The following is a 21,638-nucleotide window of genomic DNA, read 5'->3' as shown; positions in this document are numbered from 1 at the left end:
AATATTTTAAAAATATTGGGTATAACCTGTTGCATAAACCACTAGTAGATAATGGCTAAAACTTCACGTTTGCTTTTCTTGCCCCATGGTTTTGCCCATTCTACTCTTCCCCAAGGTAGCCATAAAACCTGCTTCACATAGAGATGTTTTACAACCAAATTATGAAGAACAATAAAACCACAACTCCTGTTTAATCCCAGGACCACCATTTCTCCCTGTGTGTGTTAATTCCTTTGACAGGTGTTGTGTTTCAGGACAGATAGATATACACATCTGTGAGTGGGAAAAATGACCTAATGCAGTGTCGCAAGAACTCTGTTATAGGTAGGGAAGTGTTTAAAAAACTACATTTTTCCTGGGTTTAGTGACTTCTAGTTCACATTTTACCCTAGTGTAGGTCACAGTACAGCAGCGGGAATGAGGAACAAGTGGAGGTGTGTTTTATAAGAGGCAGTTAGAGGCTGTGTGAGTCCGGGCTGCTTGCTGATGGGGGCAGGGTGTGGCTGGATGGCTGTTGTTTGGGCTTGAAATTTAGGTTGGGATCAAGTACTGAAGAGTTCTTTGTGTCTGCTCAGAGACCTAATATGTGATCCTGGAGGGAATGGGAGGCCTTAGAGGTTTGAAACTGGTAAGCAGAGTATGACATGAGCAGATAAAAACCATAGGGAACAAATTAAAGTGTCAACACGGAGGATGGGTTGAAGCTACAGATTGAAGGCAGGAGGAAAGAAATCTATCCGAGTGATAGAAAGAATGTAAATACTTAGTGGATTTTACTGTATACTTGGAAACGTCAGTGTATTTTGTGAAAATTGGTGATTCTCTCTTAGCAATGCATTTACAAAACCATTTCTTTAAATATATTTTAGTATCATAGGGAATAAAAAGCTCAGGAAAAAATGTAACAAAAGTTCAAAATATTTGTGCAGTGAAAACAAAGCAATCACTGAAAGAAATTAAAGACGGAAAAATGTCTCAGGTATACAGATCAGAAGACTCATTGTTAAGATGACAAATTGACCTGCAGATGCAGTACAACTTCTTTTGAAATCTCAGCTGCCTTTTTTTTTTTTTTTTTTTTTTTTTGCATAAATTGACAACCTGACCCTAAAACTTCTCATGGAAATCCAGAGGACTCCGAATAGCCTAGACAAGCTGGCTATTGGTGCTACTTGGGGAGTGAACCAGCAAATGGAAGATTGTCTCTCTCTCTCTCTCTCTCTGTGTCTCTCTCTGCCTCTCTCTCTGTGTATGTCTCACATGATCTCTCCTTCTCTGTTGCTAGGCCTCTGAAGTAAATCTTTAAAAATTGGGGCCGATGCCGTGGCTCACTTGGTTAATCCTCTGCCTGCAGCGCCGGCATTCCATATGGATGCCGGGTTCTAGTCCAGTTGCTCCTCTTCTAGTCCAGCTCTCTGCTGTGGCTGTGAAGGTAGTGGAGGATGGCCCAAGTGCTTGGGCCCTGCACCCCATGGGAGACCAGGAAGAAGCACCTGGCTCCTGGCTTCAGACTGGTGTAGTTCCAGCCATAGCGGCCATTTGGGGGGTGAACCAACGGAAGGAAGACCTTTCTCTGTCTCTTTTTCACTGTCTAACTCTATCTGTCCAAAACAACAACAACAAAATCTTTAAAAACAATAGATACTTGAAGGTCATCATAGTGAAGATGAAATGACAGCTTGCAGAATGAGAAAATACATAGCTGATGAAGGGTTAATCTCCAGAATACTCATTCATAAAGAACTCTGGTAACTCAACAATAAGAAGTAATCACATTTTTAAAAATAAGCAAAAGGTTTGAGGAGATGTTTCTCTAAGGAAGATAATTCACATGGCAAATAAACACATGAGAAGATGCTCAACATCATTAATAGGGATTTGCAATTCAGAACCATGAACTACCCCTTGATCCCCACTGAGATGGGTAAAATAAAAAAGACCTACAGTAATAAGCATTGGTGTGGGTGTGGAGAGATTGAAACCCTCTCATGTAGCTGGCAGGCAAGTAAAATGGTGTAGCAGCTTTAGAAATCAGGCGGGAACGGAGTTAGCAGGTGACCCAGGGATTCCTTTCCTGGGTGGAGTACAGTTCCACTGACTAGAGCACAAAACATGCCCACCCAGAAGTTTATACATGAGTGGTCACATTACTCAGCATAGCAAAAAATAAGTGAACACAATCCAGATGTCCATCAGTGATAAATGGATAAACAAAAGTGGTGTCTCCGCACAGGGGAATATTAGTCAGTCATGAACAGTAATGAACTATTGAAACATGCTACAACATGGGTACACCTTGAAAACATGCTCAGAGAGAGAAACTAGGCACAAAAGACTGTATTGTATGGTTTAATTTATATGCAATGTCCAGAATAGGTAAATCCATAGAGAACCCCCTCACCCCCTCCCCCCCCCCCAAAAAAAAAAAAAAAAACAAATCCAAATAGATTAGCTTTTGTCAGGGACAGGAGGAGGGGAGTGACGAGTGGCTGCTAAAGGTACGGGATTTCTTTTTGCTGTGATGAAAATGTCTGAATTTGGTGGTCATACATGATTTTGTGAATACACTAAAAAAAAAAAAACACTGAATTGTTCACTGTAAATGGTGAGTGGCATGGTGTATGACCCTCATCTCCCTTTCAAACAAAGTCAGTGTTGACATAATATGGTGGGTCAGCCTCAATGGCCTCCACTCCTTCCCACAACAGAGGAGGATAAATTAGTGTAGAAGTTGGCGATCAGCTTACCTCAAAGGGGTGTTCTGGTTAGTGTTCTGTGGGACAAGCTTAACTTAGCAACCTGTAGATTTAGGGAGAAATGCAAGGCCATCAATTCATTTCAGCCTGAAACAAGCCATCACTCACTGCTGACCCTTGTGAAGATTAAACCTGGAACCTTCAGACCTGGGAGACATGAGGAAAAAAAACAATTATTCTTAGGGAGCTGCTGTGTGTGACATTATACATAATGTTCTAGCATTCCAAAGTGATGCTAGTTGGTAGGATTTTTATACATGTAGTTGTAATAAGACCTCATTGTTGCTTAAAATTGTTCATTTTAAATCAGATGTTGATTAGTTTTACCTAAAACTTTTTAATCCAGTAGAGCATACTGTCAGGCATTACCCAAGTTTCCCATGTGTTTCTACCACAATTGTAACAGTTCCTTTTCTTGTTTAAAAAAAATTGTTAAAAGCTGTTTCATCAGGAATTCTGGAAATTCTTCACACGAGACAATCAGGGAGGACTGATGACATGCTGATAGAAAGCAGGCAGCCCTAGTACTTCCAGTGGATCAGTCATGTATTTAATTTCTGGCAGTTACTTGGTACAAAGTACAGGTAGTAACATGACCTGCGGATGACACAGTATTACAAGCCCGGGGCTGTACTTCAGAATATGCAGGTACTTAACAACCTTCTGGAATGCCTTCGTGGTGTTGTAGGAGGCGGAGGGGGGAAAGCAGTACTCTGTGTTCCTGGAGGTGAGGGTGTTTCTACCGTCTCTATTAACTCTCTTTCATCTTAGCAGGACCACAACCCTTGGTAAGACATACAGCTAATTGCAAGTGTCTATCTTTTGTAGCTCTCAGGCAATGTAAAGGTAGGTTCATAGAATGCACTTTTAAAATATGATCAGGAGGGATCTTTCACCATGAGAATCACAAAAGAAGTTTAGCAGGCAGCAGTTATTCAAACCAAGGAAGCTGAGTGCATATTAGGACAAGATTAACGGGTAAGAGCCAGTGAAATGAAGATGTGACCGAGCAGACACTGGCGCTCCCGGGTTTCAGCTGAGATCCTGTGACTGGCGGGAGAGAAAGGGCCCTTGAGCCAGGCATCCTTCAGCATCACATACACACCCTGGCCTGCTCCCACGGGAGAGGGGGTCATAAAAGTTCACAGCAGGATTGTTTTAGTTTTGTTTTGTCACTATAGAAATTCATATGTGTGTGAGTGTGTGTGTGTGGTCACTGAGTAGGTTATATGTTACCTGTGTTGATGTTTTATAATTTTAGTGATTATTGAAACTAGTTATGGAAAAAGAATTTGGACTTACACGTCAGTCATGTCTAAATTACCATCGTTTGTGTCTTGTTTTTTCAACTCATCGTATCATCTTTCTGGTGAATATTTGTTGAAGACACTATGCTGGTCACAAGATACAGACACATGCCCAGTATCCCTGGCTTGCAAAACGATTGTATGAGCCGCCAGAAAACAGGGCAGTTTCTGAGGGCCGGCCCTGTGCATGCCCTCTCCTTTCTTACTCTCATTTAACCCACCCGCCAGTGCTGTGGGGTGGGTGTGAGCACAGTCACATTTTCAGGCTAAGAGTTTAGGGGCATTGTAGGGTCTGGTGAAAGTTTGCAGCTGGTGAGTGCAGGGACTGGATTTGCATGGCACTTGCTACATTATACTCATCCAGTGACCCTGTGCTTAGTGTCTGTCTCCTTAGTATACCCTGTGGCCCTCAGAGCAGGGTCCTCTGTACCCAGGCTGGTATGCATGTCCAAGGAACTTTGAAAGGTGTATCGTTGTTGAGTATACAGCTTCACCATGTTGAGCTGTGCTCCTAGATGAAGACAAAAGGATTGTGCACGGGTACAGCAGTGCAGGCCCTGGCTACTCGTGTAGCTACTAAGGACTCCAAGGGCTCAGGGTAAGTTGGAATGACCCCTCCAGCTTTTCTTCCAGAGATTTTGCCTGTATGTTGCAGTTTTAAAAATATTCGTATTTAAATAAAATTGGCAGTTAAGGTTGGCATACTAAAGACACACACACCCCTGCTTAATATTCTGTGCCTCGTTAACAGCACACCTGCCCTTGTTCCTATTAATTACCTAGATAGAAATGGGCAGATTGTTATGAATGATATTTTTCTTGTAAGACTGGCTCTGTCTCCTTAAAATAGGCTGCATTTCTGCTGTTCACATAAAAAATTGTATTCCAGTTGTCATAAAATTCTCATAAGAGACCGCTTTTTAATATCACGTAGAAGTCCTTTCCCAAGCCCCAGAACCCCCTCCTCAGGTCATAACGTGGATAAGGATTAGTGCCTGGGACATATTTTTGCATATTAAAAGGCAGTGTTAGCATTTTGAACCAAAATACTCTCATTATCAGTTGCATAAGGACATTCATTTCAGCGGTAAGACTAGCTTTGTGGTGTGTCCTGAGGCATATTTTAGCAGTAGAAATGAAGAGTTAGAGAAGTCAGATATGGGCTAGGCATCTGTCTGGGGCTCAGCAGTTTGAAATCAAGGTCGTTGAACAGTGGATTTCCTCCTGCCTAACATGCCAGAGGTGGCGTAGGGCTGGGGTCTCAACACGTGGCTTTTATCTTTATAGAGCCCAGTGTGTTATGCGATCCAGTTTTCGCCTTTGCAAAGCTAGCGGGAAGAGGGAAGGAGGACAAGTGGGGAGAGCAGCTTCCTCTGGAAGCCCCAGGTTGTACGCATCTCCTGCAGTCACTTCGCGTGGTTTGAGTTGCACAGCCACCCCAGGCCTCAAGGAAGCCGGGACACATAGCCGAGAGCCCTGCTCCGACTTAGTGGAAGGGCGCCATTCTGTTTGTAAAAGGGGTGAGGTGACACACTGTGTCCTCTGCGGGTAGGCTTGGACAAACTACTTGATGAGTCTGTCTGTAAAATACAAGCTGTTAAAAGGCACAGAAATCTCTCCCTCTGAAGATGTTCACAGATATGCAGGTGTACTTCTAGTAAGGTACGTGTTTCACAGTTTCAGGGCTTGCTTTGAACACGGCTGTCCTGGGGTCAGTTTTCTACTGCCGTGTGCAAGTTTCAGTAACCTACAGCCCTCATCTGAGTTTCTGTGCTTGGAGTCCGCGTGGCTTCACTGTACCTTTGCTTGGGCTCTCACAGGCTGTGTGGTCACAGTGTCATCAGGCTGTGGTTTCATCTGGGGGCTTGGCCGCATCACCTAGGCCATTGGCAGAATTCATTTTTCCTTACGGTACAACTTAGAGCAGATTCCTTTTGGCTGGCTGTAGGCCTCTCCTGGGCCCTAGAGGCCTCCCAGATCCTGAATCTCCCACTCACCAGGTGCTAGAAGTCCTTTCCTAAGCCCCAGAACCCCCTCCTCAGGTCCTAGGGTTGCCTCCACCCCCTGGTTCCTGGCAGCGGGCTTTCCCAACAAGGCCCAGTGCTTCCTCAAGCTACAAGGAGGGTTTCTAGAGTGAGCCTGCTGGCAAGACAGAGGCATCATAAATAGCAAAGTGCAACCGCCGCAAGGACAGCCGCACACCATCACTGTGCTGTGTTGCTGAGAAACACACATTCTGTGCTAAGTGGAGGGGTGGATTTGGATTTCATGGCGGCATCACCACAGGCACTGTGTTTCGTTTAATAGCACTTCATGCTCCAAATGGAAAGCTCCTGTTTGTTGGGCACTGGTGTTTTGTGGGCTTTGATAAAGAGTCAATAGGGGGCCGGCGCCGCGGCTCAATAGGCTAATCCTCCACCTGCGGCGCCGGCACACCAGGTTCTAGTCCCAGTCGGGGCGCTGGATTCTGTCCCGGTTGCCCCTCTTCCAGGCCAGCTCTCTGCTGTGGCCCAGGAAGTGCAGTGGAGGATGGCCCAAGTCCTTGGGCCCTGCACCCGCATGGGAGACCAGGAGAAGCACCTGGCTCCTGGCTTCAGATCAGTGCGGTGCGCCGGCCACAGCTCGCCAGCTGCAGTGGCCATTGGAGGGTGAACCAACGGCAAAGGAAGACCTTTCTCTCTGTCTCTCTCTCTCACTGTCCACTCTGCCTGTCAAAAAAACAAAAAAAAAGTCAATAGGGGTGCTGATGATTTGGTATCAAAAGACATACTCCACAGACCAACAGTGGGAGCGGGGTGTGTAGAAAGACCAGCTCAGAACTGTGCTGCTTCCTACCTGGTTGTCTGTTAGTTACCCTAATTATAATAGATAGGCATGTGAACCGTAGGCTTGCATGAGCTTGTCCTATGTTGCCAGCACGTTGTTTATGCAGTCTCTGAGGCTAGAGGGAGATTGAAATCCCTCAAGGAAGCACTACTGAGATTCTGTACACAGTCTAGACCTCGAAAGTCTTATACTTTCTATCAAATAAGGGAGTCAAAGGACTATTAAAAAAAAATCAATGGCCTAAGAGTCGCATTAGTGATTAGCACTGTTTAAGATCCTCTTTTCTGTGATAGAGAAATGATTGCAGGGCTCCTCAGCCCAGTTGAAGTCCAGTGTCAGTAGCGCTGGGCAGCATGGTGAAGGAACCCCACGGTGTCCATCTCCTCCATCCACCCATTTGTTCAGCAGCGTGCTATTGCGTTCCTGTTGTACTCCAGTGCTGTGTGGAGTCTAGATGTGGACACAGCATGTGGTTGAGGCTCTTAAGAAAGTTTCAGTTCAATATGGCACACACGAAGAAAGCAGTGGATATCGTTTTCTATTCTTATGCAGTTTATAATGTTCCAGTGATGAGTGCTTTGAAATAAATTTTAGCTAAGTGCATCTCTTCCCCTACAGCTAGAATTGAAGAAATTATATGTCATTGAAAAGCCTGATTAGAAGAAGCTATTAGTCCTGTGCTTCAACATTTAGCACCCCGTTACCATGTGCTTTCTCTGCACCAGTCTCTGTTCTAGGTCTGAAACTGAAAATAGGTAGTAGGTAAGCAGCCACTGCGGTACCCATCCATTCTGGCCCCTGGGAAAACACAGAGGCAGAGCAGGGCGATGGTCTGGTAAGCACCCTTGAAGGGCCCCCCGGCTCCTGTAGCTGTAAAGCAGTACCGTCATCCCCAGTGCTGTTCCGTGCTGCTTTGCCTGCTGCACGTTTCATGTTTTGTATGGCATTGGTGACGTTCTCTAACTCAAGAATGTTGAAACAGCCATGCGTTAGAATCCACACACCTCTACTTGTAGCCATGAGAAAAGCCAAACTGCCAAAGTGTTTGAGTCACTGGTGTTTGAAATCAGATCCACGCCATAAACTCTGGAGGAAGGCTGGATGCTCCTGTGGACTGGACAAGTTCTCTTAGCAAGAACAGCCTTCCATGGAAAAAGAAGAGGTATCGCAGTTACGCCGCTTAAAGTTAAATGCTGTCTTTCAATTTAAAAAAGATGAATGAGTGGAAAGGTAACAAGGACTTAACATTAGGTTGAATTAGCAGGAATTTAGCAGTTGTGTCCAAACAACATTGGGATTGTAGGTCTTCGTTGGCCAGAAACTCACAGATCTCTGATGAAAGGTGTCAGGTGGGTATAATTTACTTAGCGCGTCTTGAGGTATGGAAAGGGTGTTGTACCAAACTCAAACCTGTAATTTAAGAACAAGACACAACGCGGATACCCGTCTGCAGGCAGGGATGTTACTATGAGGCAGATGCCATGGCAGTTCAGGAAAGGGTGTGTTGCACATCCTGATGTCTCTTTTTGCTCCACTGAAAGGTCTCGTTTTTATGACTCTGTTTAAATGGGAACTCAGTTACCAGCTGATGGGACTGAGCAACTTAGAAATTTCATAGCTCAAGTCAAATGCCGCTAATGAAGTAGGCCCACCTTCAAGATAGAACAGAACTGTTCTATCAAGCTCAGATCCAAATGGAATGTACTGGTGTCCGCTGCAAAGCTGCCAAGCTAGCTCTGGCACATCACCCTCACCCTGAAGAAGCTTCAAAGACAAAGCCCCTTCATCTACCACTGGTTCTGGAGCTTCCACCCCAACAGATGCTTGTATCATCAATGGCTCAAGTCAACATCTCAGTGGAGTATTGAGTTAAAGCCGCAGGCTGTGTCCAATACACAGACATCCTCCTGTCCAGATTGCTTTATGTGGGAAAGATTGCCAATGATATGGGAAAGATTGCCAATGATTCTTGGTTTCAAGCAACATTTAGTAGGTAAAGACTCCAGCTTAACACCAAAGCTAGTATAGACCCCCTCTTAAGTGAGACACAGTAAATAGAGCTATGTATGTGTTAGAGACAAATTCTAAACAGCCCAGCCCTTTGACTGAAAATAGTTATTCAGAGTTCCTTGTCCTGGGATTTGACCCATTAGATGGCCCTGGGTTATTTGCTTTCACTTTAAATACTGCTTGCATTCACACAGGGTGGAAAGTCTCTCTCTGCCTTTCTCTGCCCTCCTCAGCTCCTGAAGGAGCCTTAGAGAGAACTCCCATCTGCTGGTTTACTCCCCACATTGCTACAGTGACCAGAGCTGTGCCGAAGCTGGGAACCCAGAACTCATTTGAGATCTCCCATGTAGGTGACAGAGACCCAACTACTTGAGCCATCATCACTGCTTCCAAGGGTTTGCATTAGCAGGTAGCTGGAGTCAGGAGCTGGAGCCAGGCATCTAACCCAGGCACTTAAAAATGGAACCATGGGCCTCTTAACCACCATTTTAAACACTGCCCCAGTCATGTTTCTTTTTTTATATACATATATATATATATATATATATATAATGTTCTATTTATATAAGGTGAACAAATGTCATGTATTTCATATATACAGATTTAGGAGTATAATGATATTTCTTACCCTACCCTCCCTCCTGCCCACATTTCCATCCTCTCTCCTCCATCCTTCTTTATTCTTTTAATTTTTACAATGACATATTTTTAGTTTATTTTATAATCATAAGGTTATGATTTACTCCACTAGTAAAGAATTCAACAAATAAAAAAATACTGCACCTCAACACTAGAGACAAGGGCTGTAAACAATAATCAAATCTCAAAATGTCAATTTCACTCATATATATTATATTTTTGATAGTCTATTAGTTACCCCACAGATCAGGTAAAACTTATGGTATTTGTCTTTTGGGGACTGACTTATTTCCCTTAAGTATAATGATTTCCAGTTGCATCCATTTTGTTGTGAAAGATAGGATTTCGGTTTTTTTATGGCTGAGTAGTATTCCATCATGTATATATACCACATTTTCTTTATTCAGTCATCGGTTGATGGACATCCCACTTGATTCCATATCTTAGCTATTGTGGATTGAGCTGCAATGAACATGGCAATACAAATAACTCTTTCATATGCTGATTTCACTTTGTTTGGGTGAATTCCCTGGAGTGGGATGGCCCCAGCCCCATTTCTAAGGCTCAGCTCCTCCCAATAGCAGAGCCTGGGAGGAGGGGGTGGCAGTGTGGGATAGTGGGTTAAGCTGCTGCTTGTTATGCTGGCATCCCATTTTGGAATTGATTGAGTTCCAGCTGCTCTGCTTCCAAGCCAGCTCCCCACTACTGTGCCTGGGAAGGTGTTGAAGACAGCCCAAGTACTTGAGTTCCTGCCACATATGTGGGAGACTGGGATGGAGTTCTTGCCTCCTGGTTTTGGCCTGGCCCAGACCAGGCTGTTGTGGATATTTGGAGAGTGAATCAATGGATGGAAGTTATCTCCCCACTGCCTCGTTCAAGTAAATAAATAAATCTTTTTTTATTAAAAAAAAAAAAAGGAATCTTAGGAGCTTAAGCCCCACCGTTGTTTATATCTTCATGGTGCTACAAGGGGAAACCCTGCACCTGAAGTGGATGTATCTTACGTTAGGTAGAATACAGATCTGGTTACCACAACAGAGACCCAGGATGACAACTGTGCCAGTGCACCCACTCAGCTCGGTGGCAGCTGCGTAGAGTCAGAGACCTGAGCTCTGCCTGGCTCTGTCCCTGCTGTCAGGTGCTGCCCTCACTGATGTTCCTGTATGGTGAACCCCTAGGATGCACCATTCTACTCACAAGGTGCCCACACTGCTACTAATCCTATCTTTTTGTGGAGAAGAGAGCGTGGACATTGAGGACACTGGTGCATTTCTGCCACAACAGCCCTGTTTCCGACACTGACCGGGCTGCTCCTGCACACGTTATATGTGACAGCTTCCTGACCAAATCCAGGCAAGCCAACTGATTTCATCTTTTTTTTTATTTTATTTTATTTATTTATTTTTTTTTTACAGGCAGAGTGGACAGTGAGAGAGAGAGACAGAGAGAAAGGTCTTCCTTTGCCATTGGTTCACCCTCCAATGGCCGCCGCGGCCGGCGTGCTGCGGCCGGCGCGCTGCGGCCGGCGCACCGCGCTGATCCGATGGCAGGAGCCAGGAGCCAGGTGCTTTTCCTGGTCTCCCATGGGGTGCAGGGCCCAAGCACCTGGGCCATCCTCCACTGTACTCCCTGGCCACAGCAGAGAGCTGGCCTGGAAGAGGGGCAACCGGGACAGAATCCGGCGCCCCAACCGGGACTAGAACCCGGTGTGCCAGCGCCGCTAGGCGGAGGATTAGCCTAGTGAGCCGCGGCGCCGGCCATGATTTCATCTTTAAACTAACTATGCAGAGTGTATAGGCTGAGTATGTCACCAAACTTGCCACACCTGAGATGAAAACCATTTTTTTTTCACGGTTGTTTCTTGATATAGAGACTATAATTCACTGCCCTAGTTTGTAGAGTTGTACTGAGGATTATGTGTGGTTTTTTTTTTTTTAATATTTATTTATTTTAAAGGCAGAGTTACAGGACGTGGGAATGGGAGTTCTATCTATTGGCTCATTCCCCAAATGGCCTCAACATCCGGGACTGGGCCAGGCTGAAACCAGGAGCTTCATCCAGAGCTCCCATGTTGGTGGGAGGTACCTGGGCCATCTGCCACTGCTTGCCCAGGCACATTAGCAGGGAGCTGGATTGGAAATGGAGCAGCCAGGACTCAAAACTGGTGCTCCTGTGGGATGCCAGTGTGCCTGCTATGCCATAAAGCTGGCCCCCAGGATTATGTTCGATTTGTGCTTCATTTTCTACACAGTTAAAAGATTTGTTAGAAAATGAGGTTCCCATGGAAATATTCACCCACAAAAGCACACATGGCCTTTCTTAGAATAACTACATCCTTGTCCTTAGAAAGACCAGGTGCTCTCTTGAAGTTCCCTCTTGTGCTGCCAATGGCCTGGTGGCCCACTCTGGCTAGAGCAGATGTGGGAGAGGCTAATCCTCCATTGTTGTCACTCCTGCTGCCCTTGCTGTCACAGGGCTGTCCTCTGTGTACTGTATCACAGAAGCAAATCTTGGAGTGATGAGCTTGTACAAACAGATAGGTGTCGGTTTCTTCTTGTTATGATTAAAAGTAAGCTGACTTGGAGAAGACGGAAACAGTTGCTCCCTCCTTCCACGGAGAGGCCACAGTGGCTGGTGGTTAACTTTGCTTTTTAGCATTTTTCTTCTTAAAAAATAAAGTACATTCCCAGAGCAGCCCTCTTTATAAAGTTATGATTTTTCAGTTCTCCCTCATTTTTCTTCTATGCCTTTCCATTTTGTCATGAAATATAATTATGGTTAAAAATATGGAATGTTGGCTGGCGCCGTGGCTCACTAGGCTAATCCTCCGCCTGCGGCGCTGGCACTCCAGGTTCTAGTCCTGGTCGGGGCACTGGATTTGTCCCGGTTGCTCCTCTTCCAGTCCAGCTCTCTGCTGTGGCCCGGGAGTGCAGTGGAGGATGGCCCAGGTGCTTGGGCCCTGCACCTGCATGGGAGGCCAGGAGAAGCACCTGGCTCCTGGCTTCGGATCAGCGTGGTGTGCCGGCCGCAGCGGCCATTGTGGGGTGAACCAACCGAAAAAGGAAGACCTTCCCCTCTGTCTCTCTCTCTCTCACTGTCCACTCTGCCTGTCAAAAATAAAATAAAATAAAAAATACGGAATGCTATAGCTTTAGAAAAAAAAAGTAGCCCAAAAGCAAAATAGTGATTGAGAGTAAAACTTTTGGTCCTAATGAAATTATTAAAAACAACTAAACTCATGACTATGTCTTTTTTCTGTATAGTCATGGGAAACAAAATAGATTGTAATCAGCATAAATATTCAAACACACTGAAGAAGACAAAAGTCATGTATTTGAAACAAAACATGCATATACATACAGACAGAATAATGCTGAAGATTATATTTATGTGCTGGAAAGCTTTCTTTGTCCACACATGTGTCTGCAAGAGCCTGCCAGAGCAGAACACGATGGCCAACCTGGCTGAAGCCACACAGGCTCACCATGCATCTCTTCTGGAGGCTGCAGGTCCGAGAACACTGGCTTCCCCTGAGGCCTCGCTCCTCTCCTGGCCGATGCCACCTTCCTGCCGGGTCCTCCCAGGGCCTCTCCTCTGGGTGCGTGTGAGCCTCTGGTGTCTCCGTGTGCCTGCATTTCCTTTTGCTGACGACACGGGTCACACTGGCTGAGCCTCATTAGGACGTAACCGTCTCCTGAGAGGCCCAGTGGCCAAATCCAGACCTAGCTCAGGGCTTCAGCTGGTGATTCTGAGGGCCCGTCAGAGTGTGTAAAATGTAAAAATACTCGTATCACGCTTGACATGGCCCACTGGGTGAATTTTAAATGGAACTATTTGCGGGTTTCTTGACCTACTTCCCTTGTGCTCTCGAAACCCAAATTGAGTGGTTTCCCTTCTGTGCTTCTGTTTGGCAGGCCTGGCAGCTGCGATTCAGCCACCTCGTGGGCTATGGCGCCAAGTATTACTCTTACCTGATGTCCAGGGCAGTGGCGTCCATGGTTTGGAAGGAGTGTTTTCTACAGGATCCCTTCAACAGGTAATGAGGAGTGGGGAGGATTCATTATGCACTCCTGGAATGGTGGTAATGCCCCACCCTGCTGCATCTACCAGCTGAGCTCTGTGGTGCCCCCAGGGCCCTTGCCCTTGCCCTCCCGAGGCCTGCAAGGGCCCTCACACTTTGGCTGCTGCACCGAATGACCCTGGCTGCCCTCCGCTCCTGTGCGCCTTCTCGCCTCCCAGGCCACTCCTGCCCCAGGCCTCCTGCTCCCTTTGACAAGGCTTCTGTACTTCCTGCATGAGCCCTGAAGTTGTCTTCATCGGTGCCCAACATGGGACTTATTCCTGCTCCTCACTCAGGAGCAGTCGACTTTGTTTGCCTCTGGAAAGCTAGGCCTCTGCCTGTTCGTGGAAGACATTCCTTCCCCGGGGAGGCCGCCTCCTGGGGCAGCGCAGGTGGCTGTGACTTCCCTTGCATTATTTGTCACTGGCCACCTCCAACCTGCTGTCCCACACAGCCTCGCTGCACACCCCTGTCCCCAGATAGTCAGTGGCTGAGACCATCCAGCCTGTAGCTTTTTCTGTAGAAGGCTGATACAGGGGCTCCCTGGTCTCCCCAGAGCAGGGAATGGGGCGAGCCTTCGCTGATACATGAGCGAATCGGGATGGGGAGTTTTAGCTGTGGATCCATGATCTGCCCACCCCCTTCCGCAGAGGGAGGCAGGGCATGCAGCTGGAGAGGGCCTGAGCGAGGCAGTCGTATTTTCCCAGTGAAGCCAGGAAGCACCCCACAGGGGTGTCGTGTTGGGTGGAAAGGTGCAGGGGCGTGGTACTAGGGAGAGAGGTGGAGGAGTGCAGAGTCTGCCCTTGCTCCCTGATTTGGCCTCCTTCTGATCCTCCTCACAGCACTCCTAATCATAGGGACCAAGGGGAAGTCAGGTTTTGCTCTTAGGATTCCTTAGAAGGCGCTTCCTTTGAAAGCAAACCAGTAATTACAACCTAGTGTAATAGTTGTTTAAAGCATTTTGTCTCCTCACCACACAAATAAATACATCTGCAAACGCCTCTCAGGCAGCTCTGCGGGTGACTCTTATCTTGACTGTTTTAACATGGCTTAAAATAAATGACATCTTAGATTTCTAAAGTGCCTCGAGTTTTCATGTGGAGTTCCCAGAAGCCTTGGCAGAGCACGCAGAGGCTCAGAAGACCAGTAATTTGCCCAAGCTTCCCAGTTAATCAACTGGACTGTGATGATAGCGCAGGTGTTCCTAGTTCCTCGCTCCCTCCCTGCCTCTTTAAACCCCGTCCCCCACCCCCACCCCCATCCCAACCCGAGCTTTTCATACAGTTTGACGCGGACTTGGATTTCTTTGCTGGTTAATAATCACATTCAGTTCCAGCATCTTTTGAACTTGACTCTGATGTCATAGAGTTTGCAAGTGTTTTACGGCTTGGTACCCACATGTTATTTTGTCTTCTGCCCTTTGCAGACTGCAGACGCTCAGTCCCTTCTCAGATTTCATTATTTTCAAAGGATCTACAGCCAAACTTGACTCCAGTAAATCAATTTCAGGGATTACAACTCTTTACTAGAGATTTCTATAAAACAGGCAAAATATCATCTTGTTTGAAGGAACTCTGCTTTACTAGAAAACCACATTCTATTAAAAACATATCTCTCCAGATATTTATGTCTTGTTTATGTGTGCATTCTTGCTGAAACATGTAGTTGCTGTACTTTTATAGACACGTAAAAGTAAGCTAGTAAAAGTGCTCCCTGGGCTAGAAAACTCCTAACTCTGTCAAAGGATCCTTTTTGATCCCATTTGTGAGAAATGGCCAGGCTGGGCACTCACATCAGGAAGCAGGCAGGGCAGAGTTGAGGCCAGCCAGGACCTGGATGCCTAGGGGGAGGCCTTTGAATTAGGGGAAGGGGGGCTCTCTCTTAAAGCCGAGAGTGGACCACGGCCCTCCAGGCTGGGGGCCATCCAGACCACTCAGGCGCTAGCAGAGTGAAGCAGTGTCACCCTTTATTTAAGAGGAACACTTTCTAAAGGGGTTGTTTGGAGGTGCCGTCGAGGTGGAGAATTTCTGAGTATCCTTACAGTGTTCCTTCTAGAACTCAGTGTGGGAAGGTGGAGACAAAGGGGTGCCCTCCTCTGCTTTGGCCCCCAGCGCACAAGGAAGCTGAGTTTCTAGGCCCATTACTTGTTTTCTGGAGTAGTTACCCCTTTCCTGGCAGCTCTTTTTTCTCTCTGCTCTTATGTTAGAATGTTACTTTTCTCTCTCTCTGTTAGGTGCAGTCTCAATTTTTTTTTTTTTTTTCTGGACAGGCAGAGTTAGAAAGGTCTTCCTTTTCCGTTGGTTCACCCCACAAATGGCCGCTACAGCTGGTGCGCTGCGCCGATCTGAAGCCAGGAGCCAGGTGCTTCCTCTGGTCTCCCATGCGGGTGCAGGGCCCAAGCACTTGGGCCATCCTCCACTGCCTTCCTGGGCCACAGCAGAGAGCTGGACTGGAAGAGGAGCAACTGGGACAGAACCGGTGCCCCAACCGAGACTAGAACCTGGGGTGCTGGCGCCGCAGGCGGAGGATTAGCCTAGTAAGCCGCGGCGCAGGCCTCAAATTGTTTTTTGAAAGTAAAGAATAAGTAATTCCACACCTGACTTTAACCTAAACATTTTGGAGACCAGGATATAATCTTTTACTCATCGTATAATACATCCTTTCCACAAAGAGAGATTGCTTGCTAATGAAACAGAAAGCTAAAAATGCAGTTATCCCATCATAGTGAATATATTACGTTTTTAAAAGCTTTGAAAACCCGAATTAGGGCTGCATTGTCACATGGTGGCAGCATGTTTGCCTATGACAGCAGCTTGGCTTCCTTTGAGAAACTCGAGAGGAGTGTGGATGGAGCCGGGCGTGCTGTGTGAGCAGGTGTCCCTAACAGAATCTTGTCTTCCCCAGGGCGGCCGGGGAGCGCTATCGCAGGGAGATGCTGGCCCATGGCGGGGGAAGGGAGCCCATGCTCATGGTTCAAGGTAAGCAGCACCAGGGAAATAACAAATTAGTTATGCATTTATGTAAGGGCCAGGACAAGCTCTCAGGCTGTGGCTTTCAAGGTGTCACTAACACTCTAAGGGGAAATTGTTAAATCTGTCGTAAATTCTCAGAAAAATTGAGATTTTAATGGGTCACAACGTGTTTTCCTTAGCCTAAAGATTTCATTTATTTATTATTTCTGTATTTCTTCTGAAAGCTTAGTTACATGAATTTGAGAAATTCAAACTGTATCAGAATTTTTCACTCAATGAAGAATCGGAGCCTGATGCACCTTTTCTTTGAGGTTATCACTGTGCTATTCTTCTGTGTTAATTTTTTTGAACGAAATTTTATCTAAAGATTTTCATTGAAAATGGAAGTAAACATAGTGATTTTTCATAAAGTATTGTCATAAATATTTCTAGGAAGATGTGACAGTTTGGAGGGTACTCTCGTTATATTGTGCATTATATTTGCAGCTGAGCCTTCTGACTGGTAGAATTGCATTTAGGAAGTAACTCCCAATTTGGGGAAAGTGTTATTTTCATAGTAGGAATTGATAGTGGCTGCTTTGGCTTGAGCGTCTCTTTGCCCAGATCTGCTGGATGAAGCCCACGGCCCCTTTCTGTGTAATTCCCGATGCTTACCTTCAGCCAGTCATTTATTGAACATCTATTTACTGAGTGCTAATTGTATGCTAGAAGTGAAGTAGTAAAAGATGGATAGACAGAAATCCTGCACTTGTGGTGCTTGTGTCCCTCTGTTGGATCGTCTCTTCCTGGGAAGGAGTGTGCGTTTGTGTGTTCATCCAGGTTCAGTGTGCCCCACACAATGGCAAGTCTGTGAAATAAGCCAGGCAGCTTGTACAGAGCTGTTGTGGGCTGTGCCCTGGGGGTGCCGACTGTGCTAAGGCAGCTGGTCCTTCTCGGCCCTCAGCAGCTCGGCTACTCCAGGCACTGTTCTGAGAGATTTTCAGATATTGGTGTTTGGAGTGTTCTTAGTCACTCTATGGAGTAGGGATTATCAGTATCCCTATTTTATTTTTGGAAGGTTGAATTACTTTTTTGAGAGGCAGAGAGAGACCCATCCTCTGGTTTACTCCCTCAAATGCCTGAAACAGCCAGGGCTTGGCCAGGCAAGATCAGGAGCCTGGTGGCAAGGAACCCACGTGTTTGGGCCGTCATCCGCTGCCTCCTAGGTGCGTTAGCAGGAACGTGGATCAGAAGCACAGAGTAGCCAGAACTTGAACCAGGCCCTCTGATGTGAAATGCGCACCTCCCAAGTGGCGGTTTAACCTGCTGCACCACGGTGCCCTCCCCACTGTCCCCATGTTATATGAAGTAGGCCCAGGTCTCCCACCCATGTAGTGAAGAGAAAGAGCTGGAATTCGACCCTGGGACTTCTGACGGCAGAGACCAAGTGCATCAGCAGTTTGTGCTGTTGAGACAGGACACCTGCTAAGTGACTGCTGTGGACCCTGGCAAAAGTGAAATTCATGGGCTCATCCTGGTTAGCGAGAGGTCTGTGTGCTTTTGGCTGGTGGACTGCCGTGCTGTATAGACACCCTCTGTGGGCTGAGAAGGGAAGGGGCGCCCCCAGCCCACTCTCTGGCATGGACACATCTCCCGGTAGCCGTGCTTGGCTTATCCTTTCTGAGCCCACACATAAGCTATTGGTTTACATGTGATTCCACTAAAAGAAAGAAACTGTAAATCCTGTTCACTGTTTATCTTTTTGTTTGGTTTATTTTTCTACTCTGCTTCCAGGAATGTTTCAACAACCTATCTAAAAATTCTGCTCTTTATCTAAAACATTTTTGTCTCAAGAAACCTAATATATTCCGCAAAAAAAAAATTCACAACACTCATGAGAGAAAAATGAGTCCGAAGTTCAAACCAGAGATTACGAAATATTCTAGTTCCATTTACCACCAACAATGGAAAGATTCTGCTTTTTAAACTTTAATATTTTTCTTAGGGATGTTCTGTCATACCTCATTAATTCACATGATTTGTTGCGTGTCAAAGATGAATGGGGGGCCGTGCAAAGAGGTTTTGCCCGTTGTTCTCTTTATCGGTTTGGGTTTGTAAGACAAGACCGGCAATGGCTTCTCATTTACTTGTATGCAGCCAGTGTGTACCCCAAAAGAGAATGTCCTAGGTTGGGGCTCGTAGCCTTCCAATGGTTGTCCCTAGGAGTAGTTGGGGAAATTACTGAGATGTCTGGTATAAAAGCATAAGCCTTCTAGTTGTTATTGTTCTTCTATGAAAATTTAACTCTTTATTGGTGCTTTCGATAGTTTACTTACTGGAGAGATGTAGAAGTCAAAGAACTAGAATGCCTGTCTTCAAATTCTGTCACTCCCTGAGCATATCACGCCTCTGTGTACCTCCCCAGGCTGTTTCTTAGCTCAGAATGCCTTTGAGTCAAGCTCACACTCTGCACGTGAGCTGTCACACAGAGGCTGCTTTTGGTCCTTTGACCCTTTCTAGTCCCCACTGACAGATGAGCCCGCCGTGGCCAGAACCCCAGAACCCCACTAAAGGACTGCCAGAGAGCATGGCAGTCCCTGCTTTGCACCGCAGTTGGCTGTGCGTCCATCAGTTGCAGGACTGCTGGGCCACCATGTGCCTGTGCTCGCTCCGCCGCGAGGCAGCCGTTCTGTGTAGAGGGGTCCTCACAAGAGAAATCCAAGTTACAGCAACAGGGACTTTTCTCAAAGAATACAAGACATTTTTTCTTCTCAGTACTGTAAATAGCATGGAAAGACATCAGAACAGTTGTAGAAAGTGTATTTTCTTCCTCCGAGAAGAAAAGTGGTCTCGTGATGAGTGCAGCTGGGATTGTAGCTGCCGCTCTGCTGCTTGCTGCCTGTGAGTTATTTGGGGAAGTCGCATGATCTCCTCAAGGAGGGCAAAGTGTAACTTGCCTTCACACGCTTCATTCTCATCCACTTCTCCCTTTCTCAGTCCATCCCTCAAGGTGTGTACGTGTGCACCTGCGCCAGTAGAAAGCCAGAGCAGCACAGACTGACGACACGTGTGGCCTTATCTGCTGTTAACTATCCCCAGAGCTTATAGGAAGATACATGTTACAAGCACAGTATGCGTTACTGCTCGTTTCCCCACCCAACACAACATGGCAATAGCCAACGGCAGCCCACTGTGTTTCTCTCTCTCTGTTCAGCTGACACCGTGAAGGTTTGCTGCTGTTCATTCCATACCTCACAGTGTCATCTGGCTTATGTTAAGTATCACGTTTCTGAGTAACCAGAGAACGTAAAAGTTTTGCTTAAAATAAACCTTGATGATACCGCTTTTCATTCATTTTACCATTTTATAAAATCTATACTAGAAAGTTTAAGTGTGCTGTGGTGAGCGAAGTTCAGTTTCCGTTGCAAGCATTTTGGAAATATGTGGTTGTCTAGAAAGGTAAACGTGCTCTGAGGTTTGTGAGTAGGAAACAGGAGCTTGTTCCCACTAGGAAGCAGAGTTGTTTCCTGCCCCAGCAAGTAGAAGGTGTAAAGAATAGAAACTGTATTACTGCAGCAATTTCTGAGTGAGAGATAAATTACTCGTCAAGGCTTACATAGCTTTCTCGATTTTATCCTTTTGTGTTTCATGTTGTCTGAAATTTTTGGAGCTATAGCCCTTGCTGAGGTCCTTTTGTTTGGTTGGTTGGTTTTAGGTTTAAATTTTACTTCTTTTTCAATAAGTAGGGGGAAAAAAACTACCATGTTGAAAAATTATTATGTAGGCTGGCACCGCGGCTCACTAGGCTAATCCTCCGCCTTGCGGCGCCGGCACACCGGGTTCTAGTCCCGGTTGGGGCGCCGGATTCTGTCCCGGTTGCCCCTCTTCCAGGCCAGCTCTCTGCTGTGGCCAGGGAGTGCAGTGGAGAATGGCCCAAGTCCTTGGGCCCTGCACCCCATGGGAGACCAGAATAAGTACCTGGCTCCTGCCATCAGATCAGCGTGGTGTGCCGGCTGTAGCGCACCGGCCACGGCGGCCATTGGAGGGTGAACCAAGGGCAAAGGAAGACCCTTCTCTCTGTCTCTCTCTCACTGTCCACTCTGCCTGTCAAAAAAAAAAAAAAAATTATGTGACAGGTGCCCCACCTCATTTAATCCGCCATGATGCAGGTCATCACATAGTCCCCATTTTTTGTTTTTTTAATTTATTTGACAGATAATAGTTAGCGAGAGAGAGAGAGAAAGAGAGAGAAAGGTCTTCCTTCCATTGGTTCACCCCTCAAATGGCCCCCATGGCCGGAGCTACGCCGATCCGAAGCTAGGAGCCAGGTGCTTCCCCTGGTCTCCCATGTGGGTGCAGGGCCCAAGCACTTGGGCCATCCTCCACTGCCTTCCCGGGCCACAGCAGAGAGCTGGACTGGAAGAGGAGCAATCGGGACTAGAACCCGGCGCCCATATGGGATGCTGGCGCCGCAGGTGGAGGATTAACCTAGTGAGCCACGGCACCTACTCCCCCACTTTTATTAATAATGAAACTCAGACAAGGTTCTTACTCTTTCTAGTGCTGCCTTACCCATGGAAATTCTGACTTGAAATTGATGTGGTCTTTAGAAGGTGGGAGATGTAAGTGACTGGAGCCCTTGTGGCTCCCTGAATAATCCCCAAGTCCTTTTTCTTCTTTTTTTCGTGGTACAACCTAACCATTGCCGTTGGTGTTGGAGAGGCCTGCCTGACATCCAGTAAAATCTTTCTTGGTCTCTTGGTCTGTTTTCCCATGAGCTCTTGAGACATTGGTGGCAAAGCTGCCCAGTTAGTTTATAACGGCCCTTGGGCATAGTGGCCCTGGGCTCGCTCACCTCAGCTCAATAAGCAGGTGGCCCGGGGTCTGGGTACAGCGTTCCCTTGTGCGCCCACCCTCCACTCCTTCCCCAAAGAACTCTGTGACGGGAAGGGGAAGGGTAAAGTCCAAGATCTAGCATTCCACCAGGCTGTTTTGTAAATATTAAACAACTTTGATTTCTCCGCCCCTTTGTAGAAAGAAACTCTTAGCTTTATTATTATGTCTCCCTGACCAAAAGCAGTACCCAAGT

At 46.5% G+C, this 21,638-nt stretch overlaps 1 protein-coding gene across 1 annotated transcript in view; it reads left to right on the top strand.

The window, feature by feature from the left end:
• MIPEP (mitochondrial intermediate peptidase) overlaps positions 1 to 21,638 on the top strand; it is a 172,009-nt gene that overhangs the window by 124,989 nt on the left and 25,382 nt on the right. The window contains exons 17-18 of the mRNA XM_002712797.6: positions 13,453 to 13,574; positions 16,503 to 16,576. Of these exons, the coding sequence (XP_002712843.3) occupies positions 13,453 to 13,574; positions 16,503 to 16,576 (196 nt within the window). The remainder of the gene's footprint in view (positions 1 to 13,452; positions 13,575 to 16,502; positions 16,577 to 21,638) is intronic.

Source organism: Oryctolagus cuniculus, chromosome 9 (assembly GCF_051225735.1).
Source record: "Oryctolagus cuniculus isolate XC-2025 breed Fujian yellow rabbit chromosome 9, ASM5122573v1, whole genome shotgun sequence".
Taxonomy (NCBI): Eukaryota; Metazoa; Chordata; class Mammalia; order Lagomorpha; family Leporidae; genus Oryctolagus; species Oryctolagus cuniculus.
This window is presented reverse-complemented; position numbering and strand designations above follow the sequence as displayed.